Raw genomic sequence first — 23,016 nt, 5'->3', positions numbered from 1 at the left:
GCTTGCACCCTTTGCACAATACCCCAACCGAGGCTGAGTCAGTGTGTGGAGAGCAAGGACAGAGTAAGGCTTCTGGAATATGTCCCAGAGCAGCACTGATTGCTTCTCAATAAATGGCTGATGTTTTCTATCACGCATCTCCGCATTTAAGAGATACTTCTCGTCGCACTCTGGCCCCTCTCCACTTCTGTGCGAGGAGGGGGTGGACTACAGAGGGGGCCCAAAGAAACAGTGGAAGCTGCTTTTTGATGAGACACACAGGAACCACCAGCCACCTAAATAAACGTCCTCTTTATTTTACCAAATATAATTTATCAGTTACGTTGACATTTGTCAATTCAGTTATAGTCACTATAAATAATTGTCCTAGGACACAGTTCTGTAACTTTTTAAGGATATAAGAGTAAACCAATGTTGCTCCTCACAGCCGGGCCAAAAGTCCATGCAGTTTGTGCAATCGGGGGAAAAGAAATGGATCTTCCACGCAAGTCATGAAGTTCATCTTCTTTCCCTCTCACCCCGCAGTCCTCCCTCTGCTCACACACGCAGGGCTTGGGGCACGCCTACCTTCTTGCTTTTGTGGCCAAGGACACTCCGGAATCCCCCAGGGCAGCCTGGCTGAACTCCAGAGATGAGGAAGGGGTGGGGGGTGACTGGGGCAGGGGTGACTGCAGACCACAGGGGCACAGCCTCAGGGGCGGAGGAGTTGGTTTTGGTGCCTGTACAAGAGTCTGTGTGCAAATGGGTTTGGAGGTGGAGGACAAGACGAAAGAAGGCCTGAGGAAGAGCAGGAACAAGGCCAGGCTGGTGTTAATAAACTCTGCTGGACACAACCCCAGCTAGATAACCTCTACGATTCCAATTCTAAGGTTCTAGGCTCTGGAAGGTGGCCTGGGTGGAAATGGAGGGAGAGAAAAGTCTCTGGCGGTAAAGGGCAAGTTCCTGGGATGAAGCATCGTAGTGGTAAGAGTCAGGGTCACTGCCTAGTCTTCCCCTGGAGATGGGCCCTTCAGGCTACAGAGGGGAGGGCTTAAGGGGAAGCTGTGGATAGACAGGCTAGAAAAAACCTGCATCCAAATGCCCAGATTTGTACACATGTGAGTGTGGACAACAGAATCCTGATCTGTTCACGGAAACGTGTGGGGAAGATGCAGAGATTCCAGTGTTCTCCCAGTCTTGTGCTGGGCAGAGAAAAGTGGAAGCAGTCAGTTGATATCCAGCCTTCTAGTTCTGAATCCTCTTTTGGGTGGCTGGTGAGGAGATGGAGGGAAGGGAGGGTAAGGGGAGTTTAGGGAAATCAACAGTGGCTGAGCAATGGGGCTAGGGGCTCTAGCTGTGGTCAGTGTTGTGCAGAAGTGGGATCTAGGAGTGGAATCTAGAGGCGGAACCTGGCTCGGTGACAAAGATGGAAATACAGCGAGGAAACTTTCTCTGCCAGATTGAAAAGGGCACATGGCCTTTATATCTAGGAACGAGGCGAGGTTAGAACTGTGTTTCCCTTACCGCTGGCTAGTCAGTGCCTGTGCAAACAGGACCTAACACGTAGTAGGCACTCAATAAATAGCGCTCAACAAATGTTTCAGACCGTGCCTGCAGATGAGCTCCTCTTGGGGAGGCTGTGTATTTGCTGAATAAATGAATGAATGAATGAATGAATGAGTGAATGAATGATGAATGTGGGCAGAAGCCAAGAGAGAGGAAAACTGACCTCCATGGCATGAAAGAATGAGTGATTTCAGGAAGCGACAGGGTCTAAGGTGACCACGTGATTATGTCTTCAGGAGAGACAGCAGCAGTGAAACACCCCTGGTTGCCCTCAACCTCCCAACCATTTTCCACATACCCATTCTCCGTCCCTAATCTTGGAACCCAACCCGGCAAGCTCTGGGAAAGGTCGTGCTTGGAAACAATTAGAGATAAAGGTTGAACAGAGATAATCAGTTCTCTGGGCCCAGGGAGGATGTAGATCTTGGCAAACTATGGGTTGACATGGGTCAACAGGGAGACCAGGCCACTGCTCATTTCTTCCTGGATGAGACAATCAATTGGAAAAAAGATCAAAGGGAGGGGTTGGTGGTATTTATCAGGCAATCGGGTAAGGAGCACGTACACAATTTAAGGAGTTCACCTCATTCTTTTTGAGAGCAGGGTAGAGAATAGGGCTAGGATTATTTGGGGCCAGAGCAGCTGTCTCCTGCTTAGTGCTTTGAAGTTGGTCCATTTCTAGAAAAAGTATGTGTGTGTGGGAGGGGAAGGGAGAGTGACATTTATCCCTCTGTTCAACCGAAAAGAAAAAAAGAAAACAAAGACAAACCCCCAAAACCAGAGCCCACTCACAGAGGCTGAGTTTGCTAAAGCTAAACCAAACGTCCCCAGATCCCAGATGGAAACCCCTTCCCCAATCCACTTCACCTGGAGGCACCCACCATGAAATTGCACTTGGTGATTGTCTCAAAAATCTACTTGTACTATTCATCTCAGTCCATCTGTCCTGCCTGAATTCTTGCTCTACAAACTTGGCTCAATGTATAAAAATTCCCATTGAAAATAATGAGAATTCGGTATCAAAGTGAAGTCCTAGAAAGAGGTGGGAGTGTCGAGTGGGGTGGGGTGGGGGAAGAGAAACCAAAAAAAATTTCACACAGAAAGTGCAGAGAGGTGGAGAGAAGGCTGAGTGACCAGGCTTAGTCCCCGACATCCGTGTCTCGGTCCCCAATGAGCCAGAGGACATGGAAGCTGAGTGCTAGGAGCCCAGTGCCGAGCAGGTCCCCCAGGGCTGTCAAGTACGGGATGGAGAAGTTGTCCGGGTCCAGGCCCCGGCCCCACATCCAGTGCACCATCCAGTCTGCGATGTACAGGAGAATCAGCACCTGGAGAAACAGAAGGGCCCAGCCTGCAGCCATCCCCTCTCTCCAGGGGGAGACAGAGCCCACACGATCAACCCATTCATTGCATCACAAGGCTTGGCTCTCCACAGTCCTTAAGCTGGGACAGCTCATCTCTCCGCCCCAGCAACCCCTCTATGTTCCTTCCCTCCACAGTGACCACCTTGAACAGATGACAGGAGTAATTCGAGTTCTTTGGGAAGGAAGATGCCCCTACTCCCTGGAGTCACCCACATCAGCATTACATTCTGCTCCTAAATTTACCAAACAAGAGGCTTCCTAATCGACATCCTACTGCTTGCAGGAATTCAGCCCTCTTGCCTCTAATTCTGGGTCATCCTATCCTCAGGTCACTCCAGTTCTTGCCATGTTGGCTTCTTTGGGAGCCAGGCAGGGGGCTGGGGGTTGGAGTTTGATTTTCATACAGGGATTTGTCCTCAGAGCAGAGTGGAATAAGGACAGCGTTTGAGGCTGCTGCCGGCACAGCTGTCTGAGTAACAGTTGATTATCCCAAGCTGCCTTCCTCCTGACCCTTCCCATTCTGCTGTTGTGAGCTCAGAGAATGCAAGTTTATTTTAACATTAGTCCTAGCAAAACAGAATTAAGAATAAGTCGGCTAAATACAAAGCAGACAGTGCATACCAATTCAAAAGACGTTTTGGATTATCTGCTGCTTTGATTTATCTGTGCCCTTGCTTTTCTTCCATTACTACAGAAAATTAAGAATGATCTAGATTAGAACCTTGCTAGTGGGCCCAGGACCAGTAGCATCAACAACAGCTGGGAGCTTCTGAAAAATGCAATCTCAGGCCTCACGCTGGATCTCCTAAATCGGAATCTGCATTTTAACAAGATTCACATGCACTTTTAAGTTGGTGATGAACTCGGTCTAAAATATTCTGGTGGAGTGGGCTGGCCTGCATCTTTTATATAGTCTGCATGATTCCTGACATTTGGGGATCCCCAAATGACTGCATCTGTGTGAGAATGAAACGGTTTCTAACGGTAAAGCTCCAACACAGTCATTTGGGAGGTTTTACTCCTGACTGTACTTTGTAAATACTGTGGTATGCAAATTCTTCCCTGAGGGGCTCAGATGCTGGAACCAGGGCCACTGGGGGATCCAGAAGCCAGAAGTGATGCCTATTTTTAGGCAAACTTGGTTGCTCTCCTGTCTTCTCTCCAAGGAAGCCAGAGGTTATAGTTCCAGCACCTTCACGTTCCACCTTGCCCCACACACAGCTGCTTTGGACTCCTATGGCCCTGGCCCCAGCCCTGGGTGAGGGCCAGCCCCCCATAACTTCACACCCTTGCCAGCAGCTGCAGAAGCATCCCAAATAAAGAGCGTGGCCAGAAGGACTTCGGGACGTGTCCCACGAAGGGAATGGCAGCAGCTGTCCCCATATTCCAGCCTCCCGAGCAGGCCCTGGGACATATGGCTGGGAGGGGGCGGCGAGGGGATCAGGAAGAACCTTTAGAGGGGATCAAGTGCCATGCTCCCGCCCTGCACAGGCTAGAGAAGACAGCAGAGGTGAGAGTGTCCCCCAGCGTGTTCACAATGGGGAATGAAGCCGGGCTCATCCTTCCCGACGTGGCCAAGGGCTACCCTCCAGCCACAGACCCTCGGCACATACACCTTCCCTTTTCCCACCGAGTGTGCTTCACCCCAACTCACAATGGAATGTGGCAAGTTGGGTAACTGCTGCGGGGAAACTGCATGTGGTTGGCCCAGCCCTTGCTAAGATGTCCTAACACACAACATTTCTAAAGCTGGGGATGAGGGGTTGGAGTTATGGATAAGGGCTTACCAATAGGGGACTGGTTAAATGAAACTATGGCACGTCTATACAACAGAAGAGAATGCAGCCATAAAAATCAGGGTGTTCTGCTCTTCACATATGGGTGTGGAATGATCTCTAAGATAAATTGTTAAGTGAAAAAAGCAGGGTGTGGACAGCATGTATAGTGTGCTATATGTGTGTTAAAAAAAAAGGAGGGAAATAAGAAAAATATGTATGTTTGCTTGCATAAATATAGAATAAACTTGAAGGATACATAAGAAACAGATATAGATAAACAACAAGGTCCTACTGTATAGCATAGGGAACTATATTCAATATCTTGTAATAAACCATAATGGAAAAGAATATATATATATATTCTTATATATATATATATATATATGTAAAACTGAGTCACTTTGCTGTACATCAGAAACTAACACAACACTGTAAATCAACTATACTTCAAAAAAAAAAAAAAGAAATAGATAACACCAATGGCCTGTGAGGAACAGAACTGGATGGCTGGAAAAAGGGGAGAAAAGACTTTTCACTGAGGTTTCACTATGAACCTTACACATTTTTTGAACTATGTGACTGTTATTACCTATTCGAAAAGCAAATCTGTAGAAATTGAAAATGTGATACTAAGGGTGAGTTTGGCTATAAAGGGGTTGCATGAGGGAGGCTTGTGGTGATGGAACTGTTCTGTATCTCGACTGTGGTGGTGGTTACATGAATGCACATGTGATAGAATTGCATAGAACCACACACACACACACACATACGAGTGCATGTAAAACTGGTGCAATCTGAATAGCTTTGTGCATTGTACCAACACTGATTTCCTGGTTTTGATGTTGTGCTATAATTATGCAAGATGTTACCACTGCAGGGAACTGGGTGATCAGTACATGGGATCTCTCTACATTTCGAGGGGCAACTTCTTGAGAATATATAATTATTTCAAAACAAAAAGTTGAAAAAAAGGTAATACAAAGCCAGGGAGAAAGCATCCTAGTATTACAGAATGGCAAGGCTGGATGGGATCCAACAGATTATCTAGTGCAGTGGTTTTGACACGTTTTCAAGCTGTGAAACCCTTTATTCAAATGAAATCTCCCAAGGAACCCCAGCATGTGAACAGAGCCACATGGAGCTCTGTGGCCAGGCTAGTGGGGGTGGCACCTGCCTGAAGTCCACCACCTCTGGTCCACTCCTCTCAATTTACAAATGTATCATTGAGGCTCAGAGAAGTAAAACAACTGAGCAAAAGTCACACAGCATGGTAGTGACTTTGCTGGAACTACAGCCTGTTCTCCTGAGCCCCTGTCCAGTGTTTACTGGCCACACAGTCACAGAGAAAGAGTTGGAAGACTCTTTCTGGGCCAAGCCTGGACCTCCCTTCCCATCCCTGCAGGGCAGCCCTGGCCCCCTGCCCCTGTGCCCCTGCCAGTCCGTACCTGGAGCAGTGCAGCTGTCATGTAGAAGATGATGAAGATGAGTGTGAGAGTGGTGTGCCCGCCCTGCATACAGCTGATGGTGTAGAGGAACACCAGGTGTCCTGGGACCACGAGGAGAAAGAGGACCCGGGCCGAGCGAGAATTCACATCTGGGACCAGGGGAGAGATGGTGTGAGGAGGAGGAGGGGAGGAGGAGAACTGGCTCCAAGGGACCTTTCAAAGTCAGGAGGTGCCACACTACACTCCAGGGCAGCAGACAGCTGACTATCTCTCTGTCTCCATCCCATGGTCCCCATCCCTCAGGGTGTCCCAGGAAAGGAGAGCCTTCCTGCCTGGGCTCTGCCCTCCAGAACAGCTGGTACATACAGCCCAACAGTGAAGGAGAACCTACATATGCAGGCCCCAGCTGTTTCTGAAGTGATGGAGTGAACCTAGGAGGTGGGGACTCTGGCATTACCGGGACTGAAGAAGGTGGTACAAGGGCTGGGGCAGCGGCGAGGGGCTTGCCCAGAGTTCTCGCCTGGCATCCCGTTCATGTGGAGGAAGGTGGAGATGCGGCTGGCCTGCACAGCCACCAGATTGCCCCCAACACCTGCGGAGACACATAAGACCTGAGACGTGGGGGTGGGGAGTGGGGAGGGCATGACCCATTCACCAGACCCCAGGAAAAGAGTGAGACACTAAGAAGGAAGACAAAGACACCCTTCCTTCCAGGGAGTCTTCCAGGCTCCTCCCATCCTCCATGCTATGGAGATGTGGCAGTCCCCCATACTCCTAACACGGCTGAGAGTGCAGGGAGGGACACAGGTGGATCTGCAGACTCAGGGAGCCTGCCTTCTCCATCAATGCAGAGTGTACACCTGCGGTCAGACATAGCCGAGGGGACAAGGCCCTGCCTGGCTCAGCCCCTCTCCAAAGCTCTGCGTGGTCCCAGGCATCCAATGCTCATGCGCTGGTTCCAGTAACCAGTTTCAAGTAGCAGTTCAAGTCGTGAACTATCTGAGCTGGACTCTCTTGCCTGCTAGAACCCTGAGTGATACAGAGCCCCCCAAATCCTCTGATCCCGCCCTCTTCTTTCCCCTAGGCAGCTAATGCCGAGACCTCACCATTAATCACAGGTGTGAAGACAGCCATTCCTGCAAAGTTGGGGTCTGAGACAGTCTTGTCCAAGATGAGGCCTCCCACACTACACAGACACAAAGACAAGACACAAAGACCAGTGAAGGCTTCTGTTCCGGTCCCCGGGATGAGAGGTACAGGTCCATCTGGACGTGGGCAGCAAGGTGGCTCCCAGGAGCCCCTTGTCCTTCCAGTCCTCGCCTCCCCTTGCCAGACCAGCTGATGCTCCTGACATACACGCTGGCACAGCACCCCGAGCAAGCTGGGGCAGGCAGCTGTCTCCTTTACCCACCTCCCAAGTTGGCTAGAGGAGCCGCCTGCTGTTCTGCCTGCTCAGTGTGATTTCCCCTTCTGGTAACAGTGCTGGGCTTTTCCTCAGGGAACCACCTCTCTCAAACTCAGTCACTGTGGTTCGAGTGACACTGCTCCAATGATGGCGAGGCCCCAGGCCCATCCAATCAGAGCAGCACATCCCTAAGGCCACAGTGATTGGTTCAGGGATAGCCACATGACTGGCTGACAGCCAATGACATTCTATAATGGGACTCTGCAGAATTGTTGACAGAAAGAATCCCTGCTGGAATTAGTAAGCGTAAGGAAGTGCAAACCTGAAGCTGCAGGCCAACACAGAGAAAAGCAGAGCTGAGACATGGAGAATACTGGGGCCCTAATGATATCATTTATGTCCCTGAATCCAGCTGTGCCTCTTTAGTTCTCTAAGCCAATGTGTTCTGCTTTCTAATGAAACCCATTTCAGATGGCTTCTGTCACTTGCTACGGAAGGACATGTAACTGATCCACTGTTGAAGGCATTTCTAGGGTCTGTGCCACACTTCCTCTTTCCGGGGCTTAAAATCGAGTCTGTGGAAGGGAGGGGGGAGGGGGAGGGTGGGCATCAAGGGCCTGAGCCTACCTGCTGATGGCCATGGCAATGATGACAGGCTCCCAGCCTGAGTACAACACCTCCCTTGTGGCTGGGCTCCGTCGAGCCAGCACCACCCAGACAGGCAGCAGGGCCATGAAGAAGGCACACACCAGGGGGTAGATATATTGCCAGACATCTGAGAGAGGCAGAGATGGGAGGGAGGTGAGCAATGTAGCTCCCTGCTCCCAGCCTCCCCTTAGCTCAGCCTGCAAATGCCCCAACAGATCAACAGTAACACCACACTAAATGCCAGTAAATATATTACCTCATCTGATGCTCACTGTAAACCCGGGAGGGAGATGGGGCCAGCCTTTTCCATTTGTAGATAAGGAAACCAAGGTGAAACCTCCTCAGACATTGAACTTATTAGGGGCACAGACCAGATCCTAGGTTTCTTGCTTTGATTCCCCAGAAATCCCTATCTCCCCTCCTCTTCTTCATTTTGCAAGCAGATTCCAGCCTTCAGTTCCTTTCCTTTGCCCTTGCCCCCTTACCCCTCCAAGATAAGTAAGAATATACAGCACCAAGCATATTTCTCAAATACTTTCACCCCTGCTCCTGCTGCCTGCATGAATCTGAGATAAGTACTTAGCCTCATCTCTCTAAGGCAGGGAGTTATTACAAACTGTGCTCCAACCAAATAGTTAAGAACATAGAAGAAATCCTTACACATGTGCAAACCCACTACCATCTCTCCCAATCCCACCCAGGAGTCCACCCTGGTCACACCCTTGATTGCCTCAGCCTCACCCTGCTCCAGGTAGAGTCCCCAGCTGATGCCTGAGAGCAGTGCCAAGGTGATGAGGTCTCCCAGGCTGGCAGCAATGGGCGTGGCCACATTGTCTGGGTTGATTCCAATCTTGCGAGAGCCAATGATGACTCCAACCATGATCACGCCTGGGGAGGAAGGAGAGGGGCCAGGCAGGGTAAGAAGAGATAATGGGGTAGCAACCAACAAAAAGACAGATTGAAGGTTTAGTTGACACCTCTGGGGCAGCCCTTCCTACTCCCCCGCCCCTCCCTTCCCTTCCTTACCCAGTACCAGGGAGGCAATGAAGGCCGTGGCCACGCTGCTGGCACAGAGCAGGAAGGCATGTGGGATACTGAAGTGGCCGTCAGGGATCCAGCCAAAGACGACGGCTGCGATGGACGCCAGGAAGCCCACCACCGTGGCCTGCACCTGAGGAGGGGAGTGGTAACTCGGAGAGCAGAGCGCGTCTTAGCTGAGGTCACTGAGCACTTAGCCAGACCTCTTCCTGCCCTCAGCAGCCCCAGGAGGCAGGCGGGGCTGGCCTGTCCAGTCCTCCCAGGCTGGAATGATGTCTTTGTTTATTTAGTTTCACACCAGACACCAGTACTGGGTAGTGCACCCTGCAGGAACCCAGGACATGTTACTGGCTGAATGAGTGTTCCTCTGGGGATTGGGGGAGGTTCAATAGAGCCTGAGACTTCAGTCCAGACACAAGGCCTGGGACTCAATGGGGAAGACTCCCAGTTCGGAACCTGTGTGGCCTCATGGGGGGATGGGACAACAGCAGTCAAGGACCTTCAGCACTCCTGAGTCTCCTCCTGAGTCTGATCTGTGGGGACACAAGCCCTCTGCACCACTGGAAGCCAAGAACTGACACTGTAGATACTGGGGTTCCCCCCATCTTGGCTGTTTTCCTGGGAAACCTGGTTACCTCCTGGAGTCCCTTTGGGAGAAGCCAGCTCAGCAGGATGCTGGAGCTTTACTCAGGAGCCGGCAGGGGCTGACTTAAGCCTTTCAAATTCCTGACCAGGGAGGAAGCTTAGCCCCACCGTCTCTGGTCCCTGCTCTCTTACCTGGATGAGGGCCATATTCCCAGTGATCATCCGCCAGAGCTCCTTGGGTGTGTCCATGTGCCCGATGTTGGCCTGGGAGAGGGAGGACAAGGGTCTGGAGCTCCAGGCTGGAAAAGGCCTGCAGCTCCATCCATTAGGACCTTGCCTGGATCAGCAGGTAGTGCATGTGACCTAAGATTCTGGGACCAGGACATGACCCCCAGGGAAAGTGAAGCAGGGTCGAGGGGCTGGGGTGAGAGGGAAGGAGCAGAAGAGCCTTGAGCTCCTGCCTCTGGCTGGGGATGGGAAGGGGGCTCCCAAGGCAGCCTCCTCTTCTCCCCTCCTCTCAGGACAGCCACTGAGCAGAGGCCGATTCCATGCTCTGCCCTGCTCACCTGGGCAGCTCATTCCCACATGGGTTAGAATGACCTGATCCTTCCCTGGCTCTGAAGCCAGCTTGCCATCTTAGGGAAGAAAGGTCAGCTGCTGGTGCAGGACGGAGGCCACGAGAGTGTCTGGGAAGGAGTGAGGTGGCATGGGAATAGGCCAGGAGGGCAAGTTGGGGAGGGCTAGGCTGGCTGTCACTTCTCTCTGCTGCCTTCTCCAGGCTCATGGCCACGCAGGGACACCCCTGCCACTTGGCTCCCCTGGCCTCCTGAGTTTTACTGCTTCCTGCCTCCCACCCCATGGGGCCTGTATCTGGTTCAGTCTCCGAACCATGACGGCCGATCTAAGAGTTTGGGGAGGTGGGAGTGATGAGCTGCCCCTCTTCATCTCTTCCCTTACAGAAGAGCAGCCTGCCATGGGGGAAGGGGAATGGGATGGGAGGGGGGCTGGGAAGGCCTGGCTCTGCTCCTGCCCAGCTGCAGAGTAGGGCTGGAGATCAGAGGAGGCCCCCATCTGTGCAGGTGGAGGGACCAGCATGATGCTCGCCTGTCACAGCTGCACAAACAGTCACGAGGCGGGTTGCGAAGCAGGGGGTGGGGCAAGAGTCCAAGGATGGCTGGGACATCCAGAAACCGAGCCTGGGAACCACTCTGGGCAGGGAGCTCCTGCCCAGGAGCAGGACAACCAGCCTGGGGTCTCCCTACTCCTTTCCACCCCAGACCCACACTGCAGACCTGGGCAGTTGAGAAAGGCCTGTGGTGATCTCCTAGTCAGGCTCTGTGCTGCCCCGGACTCCTCTGTGTGCCCCATTCCTCCCAGCCAGGACACTCACTGCGGTGGAAAGCCTTGATGCCAGGGTCATTTCCAGGTTCCCCTTAAGCCCCAGCAGCGCAGGCACCAGGATGAAGACCTCTGTCACTTTCTGGAAGACTTCCCAGTGCTGCAAGGTGAAAACAGAACCCAGGCATTTCAGGGCCCCAAAGGGCTGGCTTCGAGGTTGAACGTGAAACTGAGTCCCCCTAAAAGCGAGTTCCTGTTCCAAGGTTATGATTAATGTCTTTATCCAAAACTTTAATCCCTTTCTTGTCCCTTCTGACCTCAATCCTGTGCTAAATGAACACCAATTAGCCAGAGTCAGATGACTAAGATTGCTGAGGTCAATCATAACGTAGTTAACGTACAGACTCAGGCTGTTTCTCTAGGTCAAAATGAGCTAACAGACCCTGGGTCATGGACCACCAGACCATAGACTCTTAAACAGTAGGCATCCTGAGTCCCAAAAGTACAATTAAGAAATGTCACAAGATGATGATTAACCCCAGCTTCTTTGTTCTTCCCCTTTAAATCCCCCTCACTCAGAGACCAAGTGGGAGTGGATCTGAGGCTTTTCTCCCACCCCCTTGCTTGGTGCCCTGCAGTAAGCCTTTACTTTGCTGCAAACCTGCTGTCAGAGTTTGGCTTTTTGTGTCGTGTGCACACGAGCCCTTGTTCGGTTACAACTGCATAGTCTGGGAGCAGGGGCTTGAGGAGGAAATGGAATCAGCAGGGAGTGAGCACGTCAGACGCCTTTCCTCCAGGAACCCTGGAAGCAAACCAAGTCCATGGTACTCCAAACAACAAAGCCCCCGCTCCTGCCACCCAGAACAGGGGAGACGTAGAGGGTCCCTTCCAGTCAGGAGGCCCTAGCCCGTCTCTGCTTCTTCTGCCTGCTTTGTGGAGCTGGGGGAGAAGACGGCAGGGACCCACACAGCTGAGTCACCCTGGGGCTGGCTTACACCCCAGAACTCCTTTGCGATCTCCCTTCAAATTGCCTTCAGTCTGGTTTCTCTGTGGCCTCAGCCTTGAGCGGTGTTGTCTCAGCTGTTGAGCACCGGGCTCCAGGGGGCTGGGGTTGAGGAGATTAGAGAGTTTGTTTGGTTTCTATCTATCTCCAAGGGCTCTGGGCCTCAGCCACAGCAGCTCTCCTTTAGAACAGGCTCTGAATTAAGACCGTGGCCCCCAAACCTCAGAGTGCTGGTCTGCAAGAGGTTTTTCATTCCTCCTCTGCATTCTCTCACCCTACAGACCTGCCCCAATCTCTCAGTTAGGAAAGGGGAGTGTACCCCTGCAAGGAAGAGCACTGGACTGGGAGGCAGGAGACACGGATTCCAGCCCTGAGACCATCAGGCCTGGCTCTCCTACCTATTTCTTCAGCTAACATCTTCTAAGTCTGCACCATGTGCCAGGCTAAGGCTCTATGTGCATTTTCTCATTATATCCTATCAACAACCCAGTGAGGTAGGAGCTATTTTTATCCCACTTTGTAAATGAGGAAACTGAGGTTCAGAGAGCACTGCACTCCTTAGTGCTAAGAAGGAAAAATGTAGGAGCCAGGATTGGTTATTTGAAAGCTACTTTAGTTGCAGTTGAAACTGAGGCAAAGTGCTCTAATGAGCAAAGGCAGTGGACTGAGAGTCTTGGGTCTCCCACAAGAGACCACAAGGATGGGCCTCATGCTCTGTCCCCAATATCCTCCCACAGAGACCAGCAGGGGTACCTTAGACAAGTTATAAGGGCCTTGAGCTCTTGACTATAAAAGGTACACTTCAGGGACCAGATCAGATGGTCCCTAAAGGCAATTCCAGCACTGACAACTCTATAGTTAATGATGAGCAAGGCTGCAAATCAAACCCACAATAAGATATCACCTCATACTCATTAGGATGGCAGCTATTAAAAAACAAAACAAAATAGAAAATAACAAGTGTTGGTGAGGATGTGGAGAAACTGGAACACTTGTGCACTGTTGATGGAATGTAAAATCGTACAACCACTATGGAAAACAATATGGCGGTTCCTTAAAAAATTAAGAAGAGAACTACTATATGATCCAGCAATCTCACGTCTGGTATATACCCAAAATAACTTAAAGCAGGGTCTCAAAGAGATATCTGCACATCCATGTTCATAGCAACATTATTCACAATAGCCAAGAGGTAGAAGCAACCCAAGTGTCCACTGACAGATGAATGAATAAACAAAACATGGTCTATAACAAGGGAATATTATTCAGCCCTAAAAGGAAGGAAATCCTGTTACATGCAACAACATGGATGAACCTTAAGGACATTATATTAAGTGAAATAAGCCAGTCACAAAAAGACAAATATTATATGATTCCACTTATATGAGGTATCTAAAGTATTCAAATTCCTAGAAATAGAAGTAGCATGGTGGTTACCGGGGGCTAGGAGGAGGGGGAAAAGGGAAGTTAATGTTTAATGGGTGTAGAGTTTCAGTTTTGCAAGATAAAAAAGTTCTGGAGATCTGTTTTACAACAATGTGAACATACTTCACAGCATTGAACTGTACATTAAAAATGGTTAAGATGATACATTTTATGTGTTTGTTACCACAGTTAAAAAAAAAAAAAAAAAGAGGAGCATGGAAATCAGAGGGGGCTAAGGCCAGGATTAGAGTCCAGGGGAGGCTGGACACTGGGGAGTCCTATAAAGGCAAGGACCTCTCTTTCTTGTCAGAGTTCTTTTTGTGGGTGTGTGTGGGGTGCTGATGGCAGGGGGAGTCCCTTCCAGGACCCAGGGGAAGGGCTCATCTCACTAGGGCTGGAGCGTATCTGTACCTGAGCTCCTGGCCTAGCTCCTCACTGGTGGAAGGCGCAGGACTTTTTTAGGGGTTTTCTTTCTGAAAACTAAGGATAGGAAAGAAACCCCCTGTCCCCCAGCCATAGTTGCTGAGCTTTCAGGCACCCACAGGAAGAGCCAGGAGGGATGCAAATCCCTTTTCATCCCTGGGCCCCCAAAGAGAAGGCAGCCCCAGTGAGCCCTGTCTACGCTGGAGGAACTCGGGGACTGTTGCTCTTGGACAAGGCCAGCACATAGCTCTGGGGCGCCAGCTCCCAGCAGGCAAGGCCTTGCTCAGCTCTGCCTCCTCCTCCCTCACCTCAACTGGACACGCAGCTCCAGAGACGAAGAATTCTCTCTGCTCCCCTCCCCGCCCCTCATAAGGGTGGCTGACCCATAAGGGTGGTTTGGAAGCTCCGCTCAGAGCCCAGCCTCGTATCCCCTCCTCACTGCATAACACCTGCCCCTCCCAGCTTCCAAGCCACAGGCTCTGCGAAAAGCTTCGATCTCCAGGTAGGCATATGTGAAATATGTGTACTTATCGGCAGAGTGAAGGAGCCCGGAAAGAAATACTCCAAGAGTATGCCAGCAATATTTTCTTAATTGTTTGCAAGGTATATTGTTTGTCTTTACGATTAAGAAAAAAAATGTATGAAGCTCAGCTAAGCCCCTCCAGCTGCCACTATAAATACTCCCAAATCCCTGCGTCTCCCAGCTCACACGCACCCTCTCCTTCAACTACACAAGGACCTAGAAGGGATAGGGTTTTAGCAGCGATGAGATTCGGGACAGACAGGCAAGAAGAGCCAGTGGCTGCAATGACAGCCCTATGCAGAAGTCTTCCCGGCCGGCCAGGATACAGCCTGTAACCTCACACCCCCTGCGCCCCTACCCAGCAATGCCCTGAGCTGGCACTCGGGTCAGAGTAGCCAATGTCTACACACATACTTTCTTCACCCACAAAACCCTCTCAAAGACGCAGCTCAGGCAGGGGAGCCTCTGACATGTATGTAAACACACACACACACACACACACACACACACACACGCACACACAGCTCTGGGAGAGGCCAGGAAGCAGGCTGCCCTGAGGTGAGGAGTGGGTAGAATGGGCAAGGGCCGACAGTGTCTCTCCTTCCTCCTTTGGCCTAATTCAGGCCCATCCTGTTCATCCTGGCTGGAAGTGCCTGCCCCTGAGGTCAGACCAGTCAGCCAAGCCTTCACCCACACCTTCCTGCTCTGCTGGGGGTGGAAAAGGGCACGTTCCAGGAAGCACTTGGCGGGAAGTGGGGACAGAACACATCGACACTGCTTCTCAGAAATGCAGCTCCTCTTCCCTTTCCTTCTCTGTCCGTGGATACAGGGGAGTGAGGGCTCACTGGTCCCTGATATTTTGGAGGTCAGGGATGAGACAGTTCCCTTCACACTTAAAAATAATCCCAATTCAGAGCAATCACCCTAAGTCTCGCACCTCAGTGGCCCTGCTGCTACTTCATCCTGATACTTCCATGTTGCCTCTTCTATCCCTCACCTCTTCTGGCCTCAAAGACAGACCCCTGCCTGCCTTTGAGTGTTCTGCCCTGAGCCTTCTTCCCCTCCAGGGAGACAGCAGCAGGGAAGAAAGTCACAGCCTGGAAAAGCTGGAGTCAAGGACATGAAGAAGACTAAGATCCTTAGCAGCTCTGAGAACCAGGCTGTGGGAGAACCTGGGAAGTTGGGCTGGAGTTTACCTTTCAGGGTGAGGACTGAGTCAGCTTAGATTAGAGTAAACCCAACCTTCACCTGAGGCTTTCCCCCATCACCTGCAGACATCCTCTAGGTGTCCAAGGAGGAGGGCCTCAGGGCAGCACCTGGGTACAGAGGGCTGTACAAAGTGTGATAAAAGGGGTGGACATGAGGAACCTGAGTGTCCTACCCAGGAATGCCAGCAGCCACGGGGCCAGGCCAGCCATGAGAGGAACGCTTCTTTCCCACTCCACTTCTCTAAGCCCACGCTTGCCATCCACTTTCATCTTTGTAGACTCTTCTGTATACGCAGCAGGAAAGAAAAGCCAGAGGAGGAGGTATTTCGGGGAGGGGGTGTCTCCTTTCCTTGGGATCCTCAGCAAGTGAGTAGTGAGTCAGGATAAGGAGCTGGGAGTCTCACCTGTTTTAACACAGCTGGGGATTCCAGTGAAGGCTGGCACACCACCTCCTGCCACCCCCATCCCTCAAAAGGCTGACAGAAGAGGGGAGTGAGATGCTCTGCAGCCGCCTAGGACCAAACCAGGAGGTGGGGCAGGGCATCTGCAGCATGGAGGCTCCCAGATCCCAACCCCCTTCAATTCCACCACCGGGCCCAGTCCTGCTTTCCTTCCCAAATGCTATGGGAACGTTCAGCCACGGTGGGGAAGTCGCAGCAGACTGCAGTCCACTTAAACTTTTCCTACTTTTGGCCAGTACGCCAGCCCCTTATCTCACTGCAGAGGCTGGTTCTACAGGCTGAGTGGAGAGGAGGGCAGATAAGAGGAGAGAGAAATGGGCCTGGGGAAGAGACTGGGGCTTCTGCAGCAGTGGAGAAAAAAGGGGGGGCCCTGGACCAAGGAGACATCTGCACCAACACGGCCTTGTGCTCAGCTGCTCTGGGACACTGGGGACACTCTACAGCCAGCTCCTCCTGATGGCTCCAGCCTCTTAGGGCCCCAGATTCTGTCCCACTGAAGGTCATCTTAGCTTGTGAAGGGGGAATGCGGTGTGAATCCTTAGAAATTGTCCTGCTTTTCCTGAATCCGAGATTGTCAGACACCCCTTTCGCCCCCTTAGATATGGAATAAGAATCTCCCTGTGGTCCCTGACCTTTCTGCTCCCACCCCTGCCATGATATCACTGCAGCCATCTGCAGGGCCTGCTATAGACCAGCTGTGGCAGGAGGCTGGGGGAGGGGGACAAGGACAAACCAGCCATTGTCATCCATACCAACTGGACCTTAGCTTTGGGGTGAGCCTAGGTGCCACACTGAGGGCAAATGTTGGCCCTCTGTGGGCACATTGGTCAGGCTCCAAAGATTCCCTATCTGGGTTTCTCAATGTCTCAGGACCATGGGTGAGGGGTGGAGGCGGGCAAGATGTCAGAAGTCTTTTCCACCTCTAGAACTCTCTTCAGTGTGTGAGATGGGGGGAGGGAGGGGCCCTCTAAGAACTTTTGTTCTTGCTCATTTTAGAATGTAACTCCAGCTGTTCCAGACTCCAGTCTACCCTGTTCTTCGGGGAAAGACAAAGAGAGCAGACCCCTCCCAGAGTCTTTAACCAATTGGCGAACCACGGCCACGGTGAAGGCCATAGAGGTTAATGGCATAGGTTCTGAGTCAGATGACCAGGGACAAGTTCCCTAATCCCTCTGAGCCACAGGTTCCCTATCTACACAATGGAGATGGTTATGGTTCCTACCTCATGGGCCCACAGAAGAGTCCAACAGATGCTCCCCAATACCGTTCTTACTATCCAGAAAATAAAACCACCCCTTTCCAGGTCACCACCAGATCCTGGTTCTATACCCTTTGGAGGCACCAAACCAGAACTGGAAAGCTCTTAAAATGAAAACCAAGGCCACAGGAAAGGGATGGAAGAGGTGGAGAACTGCTACCCTGGTCTCATTTCTCCTCCTCCCATTACCTCCACTCACTGCACTAGGAGAAAGAGCAGCTACCAGGGGGAGGAATCCAAAGCCCGCCTTCCTAGCTCCTGACATGAGGAACAATCCCCAAGATAACAAGTTAGGGGAGAGAGCAGGAATGACATAAACACCATCCTCATTAGCAACCAAAGGTGCAGTGTTCTCCTAAGGACTCAAGTCAAAGTGGTCCAGGTAGACACCATTGAAAGAACCACCTAGAACCAACCACCCTGTTTCCTGGGACAAGGGCATGGTGAGACTTGCCAGCAGGACTCTCTGTATTACCACATGCATCGTTGGTAGGGTTGGATGGGAAAAGGAGAGGGGATGCTGAACTCCATGTCCTCCTGAGAGATTCCATGAGAGATTATATTTTGTCCCCATATATGTCACATAATTAGCACTTCTATGTCTCATCACACCAACACCGACCCCCCCCCGAATCATGTATCAGACAGCATGTGCCCACCCCCATTCCCCAGCAAGATCCTGCCAAGGTTACAGGCAGACAAGCAACACAAAATGCCTTTAAGAACCTTCCCACTTAATTTGAGACCCTCTTGGCAGCTGGACAAATTCCTGCCCAGCAGGGGGATGAAGGGGAGACTTGAAACTGAGTTTTCTCCTATGGGCATCCTTGAAACCCCAAAGTAAAGGGAAAAGAAAGTACAAAGAGGAGACCTATCTAAATGTCTCCTACTGAGCTGGGCTCAGCAGAAATGCCCAGGAGGGATGGCAGGCAACAAACCTATTCTATCTCTCCTCTTCCAAGCCTGAGCTCTGGAACCAATTCTGCTTCTGTTAAGCAATACTGCCCTGACCACCTCCCTGGGACTACTGAGCTTCCTCAAGGCTTCTGTAGAAAGTAACTAGACGAAGAAGCCAAGGACACGATCCAAAGGGAAAAGTACTCCAGGAAGCAGCAGCTGCTTCTGACAGGGAGGTGGAAGAAAAGCTCCAAGAGACAGTTTCCCAGGAGGAAAAGGTGGCTCCGGGCTCAGGGTCAAGAGCTGCCCTCCCCAGGTCCTACCTGTACGATGTCCAGCACCATGCCGGCAGCCACAGTCCCAAAGCCTGCCAGGAGGAAGGGAAACAGCACTTGCAGCCCGATGGAAAAGGAGGTCTCCTTGAGCGGGGAGGGTGGTGCGGGGCCACGGTCGGTGCTGACGTCATCACTTTCATTGCTCTGGCTCCCGTTCTCCAGCAGGGCATCCTCCTCCCGAACCCCCTTGGCGTTGGCCCGAGACTCAATCACCACCACCTCTACCCCAGTCCCATCAGGCCCCAGGAACTCTGAGGTCCCGGCCAAGGGCTCTCGCCCGGGGCCATCTGAAGGGCAGGGTGAGGCAGTAGGGCCAGTCCCGTTCAGCTGGTGGACGTCCTTCGGCTCCGGCTTAGAGGACATGACGGGAAGGGAGGAGGAGAAGGGGGAACTCTTCTCTCTTTTTTTGCTTTCTCTCCCTTTCTAACTCGGGAAAGAACTTAGTCTTGGGGCGAACCCAGGCTTGGTCGCCGCGGGACCTCTTCCCACGGCTCTCCGCTCCTATCAGGCGCTGCAAAAACTGATCCACCAACAGGCAGCCCCATCAAGCACTGAAGCCACGAGCTGGAGGGGAGCAAGAAACTCCTCACCAGACTCTGCAGCTGGCCACTAGGGGTGCAGATGCCTGACCCAGCTGGCCAGCACTGTGCTTGGGGGAAGCTTCTCTGGCCTCTTAACTTCTTTGGTTCTCAGTGCAGGCTTCTCAGAGCAAGGGGCATCCAGAGTAGAAGAGCCCAGCTAAGTCTGGGGTGCCCTCTGAGGTGGCCCTTCTTTCATTAAAGTAGCTTGAGTTCAGATCTTTCAGAAGGCAGCCTCGGCCGGGGGCTGTGGCTCCTTCCCCCGCCTCTGGTTGGGCTCCTTCAGCTTCCCACAGCTCCTCGGGCTCTGCTGGTCCCAGGGCACTGTCTGCTGTCTCTCTCCTTTTTTCCAGAGATGCCCTTCCTTCCTGGAAAGACCTTGCACCTTCCCAAATCCCTGGTCCTTAAAGTCACAAGAATCTGTATGGAACACCTTATGTAGGAAGAAAGAAGACAAGAAAAAGAGAATGTTACGATACAGCAAAGGACAGCTCCTACTGGGAGAATCCTCCCACAAGGCAGGCATAAAGAGTTTGCTATTTGCCTGCCTTTTTTCATTAAATCACCCATTCCTGCCCTGTGACATCTGGATGCCCAGAGGGCACTATCCCTGCCATGCTCCCAACAGGCAACCCACTGCCTCGCAGGGGCCACCACTTTGGTCAACAGCAATGAGATGTGGCCAGCCTGGGATTAGGAAGGTGCTGTGCAGGAGACCCTGGCATTGCCTTCTCAGCGACCGGGGATGGGAAGGGATGTCCTGGGGGAGATTCCTTCTTCAATGCCCATTAAGAACCCAAGATCATTAAGGTGTGGTCTCCCAGTGGGGTCAGTTACAAATTCAGTCACAAGCTCCCTGTAGCCACCCTGCTGTAGAAAGTGATTGTTTACAGTCACACAGGGCAAATAAGCAGGGAGAATTTGATCACTGAGTGAAGGTCCCCAGACCCCTAAAAGCCCCAGCCCCTGAGGAAAAAAAAAACAACAACTGGGAGGACTTCCTGGGCAATGGGGCAAGGCTGCCAGACCAAGGCCAAGAGCCAGAGGCCTACCCATTCCTGCCCTTGAGAGTCAACAGTGTTACAGAAAGCTCAGACACTGACTTGGATCCAGGCCTCTGTTCCTACTTCTCTCCCCCTGCTCTTGGCCTTGTGAGCTTGTCAGATAGGACAAGGGTGTTATCTCAGTTTGAAGGGAAAGACGGTAAAACTATTGGTTATTATGCACACATTTCAGTTCTCTAGGTTCACCCTGTTCCCCAGGGTTACTGAGAGTTGGATATAATGGAATTCTTAAAAAACAAAAACAAAAAACAAAAGCACCATCCAAATAAATAAGTAAATAAAACAAAGCAAAATAAAAAGCAAAGCAACATAAGCCAAAATGCACTTGCTCCCAAATGCATGTCTCTTTAGCTGTAATGGCCCCACTTTTCTTGCCTAAAGCAATCCCCAGGCCTTGATCCCGCCCTATCCCAGCTCACCAGAATAGCTCTCACAAGTAAAAAATAAATTTAAAGAGAATTTCCCTAGGAAAGATGAATAGGTCCTTAAGTATTCCAAACACACACAATTAGTCAACTCCTGTTTGGGAAAGGGTGGATCAAACTCCAGTAACTGGCCCACAGGAACTGTTTTCTTTCTAGTCACTCACGTCACCAGGACTCCCTTTTCCAGTCTCCTGAAACACTGTCCTGTGGTCCTTTCAAAAACCCTCACTAGAGATCCAGGAGGAAACCTCTGAGCAAGGGAGAGTCCACTGTCCCTTGCCAGAAAAGTTTCTGAGTCCGCTAAAACTTGACCCTCCCTCCTCCTCCCGTCTTCCTGGCAGGTCACCTAACCTGAAAGGGGGGCTCGAAGGAAGAGAAGCCAGTCCCTCACCCCACTCCTTCCAGTAACGGAGACTTCAGATGGGCCTAAGGCCATGGGATGAAAGAAGCAAAAGTGACCCAGGATGCCCTGAGGAGGGGACAAAAAAGACCGTCTTAGTATCCCCAAACCCCGGGAGGGAGAGGTATCTGGGTGGCCCTCCCGCCTCTCCCCGATTCAGACTCAGCAAATGCGCTGCGCTCCAGGTCTCCCGCCCTCGCCACCCACCCCCTAGACCCAAGAGGACTGACCTGCCCCTCGCTGGGGAGGAAGGGGGGCGCCTGGCGTGTGGCAGCAGGGACCCGTGGTCTTGGGGGGTGCAGGTATCCCCCTCTTCTCATCACTCCTCCTCGGCAGTCCTCCTCGGCCTCCGGCGTGTCCCCTACACCCCCAGCCAAGGCGAGCGTCCAGCCGCGACACCCGGCTCGCTACATTTCCCCTCTGCGTTACTGCGAGGCCGCCGCTCCGCTTCCACGAAGGGGAGGTGGTCAGGGAGGGCAGGATATACCGCCTCGCTCCCGAGCGGGGGCTGGGGGACCCGGACGGGGGACCGTGGGGCCGAGCTCACTCGCCCCCAATCGCTTCTTGCCCGGGTACTTGGGCCCGACTGGTTGGCTGCTAGGGGCAAACGTGATCTGGGGCAGACTGGGTGGCACCCCTCCCATCAAAAATAGATTCTGGATGGACAACTGCAGCAGCCAATCGGGGGCGGGGGAGGGGGCGGGCTCAGACTCGGCCTGGCCCCTTTCCTTCGCTTCGAGCCCCGGAGGCGGGGCGCCAGCAAAACGCAGTGCGAGGAGTGACGGGAGCCTGAGGCTGCCTCGCGGGTCCCAGCGCCCATCCGCCGGCTGCCCGAGGTTCCCGCTCCAGGCGCCTTGCCACCTCCGTCGGGCCCGCCGCGCCGCGCTGGGACCTTCCCTCACCCTTTAAAGCCGTGTGCGCCTGTGCACGTCTATCCCTGCATCTTGAATGTTTCCTTGAGCCGGGGAGACTGGGAAACCTCCCCGTGGAGCCAGCCAGCTCTGACCTCCGGGCCTCAAGCAGCCATCCCGTGCTCTTAACCCCGCGCTTAGTTCCCGGAGAGAACCGTCCCTACCTTGTTCTTGGACACAGCTCCTCTCCTGCTGGCTAGTCTCCTCGCGCTTCCGCCAGATTCCGCATTCCACCAAGCCCGTGGCTCAGCCTGATGGAACTGGCCTTAATAAAGTCCCAGCCTTGAAAGGGGCGGGAAGAGAGGTCAGACTCACCGCTGTGGTCCCACACGCAGCACCTGAGGTAGGGGCGGAGGGGAGCCTGGCTTCCTCTGACCCACTGATCCTGGTGGCAGCATGGGAAGAGATGTCTCCGTCCCGGCCTAAACGAAGTCCAACTTTCCCTGACGCACCTTATGGGATCAAAGAGGGGTGTTCCCATTTCGCCGTTTGCCACTTCCTCCCTGGGGTATCTCCACTTCTCTAACGCAAACTCAGTACAGGTTCTTTTGGGGATGTTTTTGTGCAGGGGGTGTGACCTCCCCCATAAAGGAACCGCCTCCCCCATAAAGGAACCGCCACCCCCAGGTTTTCCCCTCTTGTCAGTGGAACCTGTGACCAGTGGTTCCTTCCTGTCATTTTCCTCCCGGAAAGTGGCTAAGGGGTGCATTCGAGCATGACTCTAGACCCCTGGATGGGTTTTGGAGTAGAGGTGTGCCTGGGGAGAGAACACAGTGCTGGGAATGAAGCTTTTGGCTGCGCCTTCCTCTTTCCGAAGTACACACACACCCCAGCACACAACAGGAGCAGGTAGTTCCCTTCGGCAAGGATGGCAAACGTGTATAACCTAGCTCCTCACCTCCCACTCTGGTACTCAGGATTATTCCAGTTTAGCTGCTGGGACATTTGCATCAAGGCCCTGA

At 52.4% G+C, this 23,016-nt stretch overlaps 1 protein-coding gene across 2 annotated transcripts; it reads right to left on the bottom strand.

Moving 5' to 3' along the window:
- Nucleotides 1–276: 276 nt before the first annotated feature.
- Nucleotides 277–22,440, bottom strand: SLC41A1 (solute carrier family 41 member 1). 2 transcript variants are annotated; one of them, XM_082461627.1, is made up of 11 exons: nt 22,219–22,440; nt 18,665–19,687; nt 11,196–11,303; nt 9,998–10,069; nt 9,209–9,353; nt 8,924–9,070; nt 8,162–8,309; nt 7,236–7,315; nt 6,587–6,721; nt 6,130–6,278; nt 277–2,870 (listed from the first exon to the last, which is right to left on the bottom strand). In XM_082461627.1, exons 2-11 carry the CDS (start codon nt 19,037–19,039, stop codon nt 2,685–2,687), a joined length of 1,545 nt encoding a protein of 514 aa, XP_082317753.1. In that variant the 5' UTR covers nt 19,040–19,687; nt 22,219–22,440; the 3' UTR covers nt 277–2,684. The 2 variants fall into 2 exon arrangements, with proteins under 2 accessions (XP_082317753.1, XP_082317752.1); XM_082461626.1 differs by lacking the exon at nt 22,219–22,440 and adding an exon at nt 21,374–21,770.
- Between the last annotated feature and the right edge of the window lie 576 nt (nt 22,441–23,016).

The sequence above is a fragment of the Balaenoptera physalus genome, assembly GCF_965194825.1.
Source record: "Balaenoptera physalus genome assembly, chromosome: 1".
NCBI lineage: Eukaryota > Metazoa > Chordata > Mammalia > Artiodactyla > Balaenopteridae > Balaenoptera > Balaenoptera physalus.
Note: the sequence above shows the minus strand (reverse complement) of the source record. Positions and strands in the feature narration are given on the sequence as shown.

Excerpts from the sequence above, each read along its gene's own strand:
- SLC41A1 (XM_082461627.1), bottom strand. The coding sequence starts at position 19,039 with ATGTCCTCTAAGCCGGAGCCGAAGGACGTCCACCAGCTGAACGGGACT. Across the intron at positions 9,354-9,997 it reads GGAATATGGCCCTCATCCAG|GTGCAGGCCACGGTGGTGGG; the intron begins GTAAGAGAGCAG and ends TCCCCTCCTCAG. Across the intron at positions 2,871-6,129 it reads TGACAGCTGCACTGCTCCAG|GTGCTGATTCTCCTGTACAT; the intron begins GTACGGACTGGC and ends CTGTTTCTCCAG.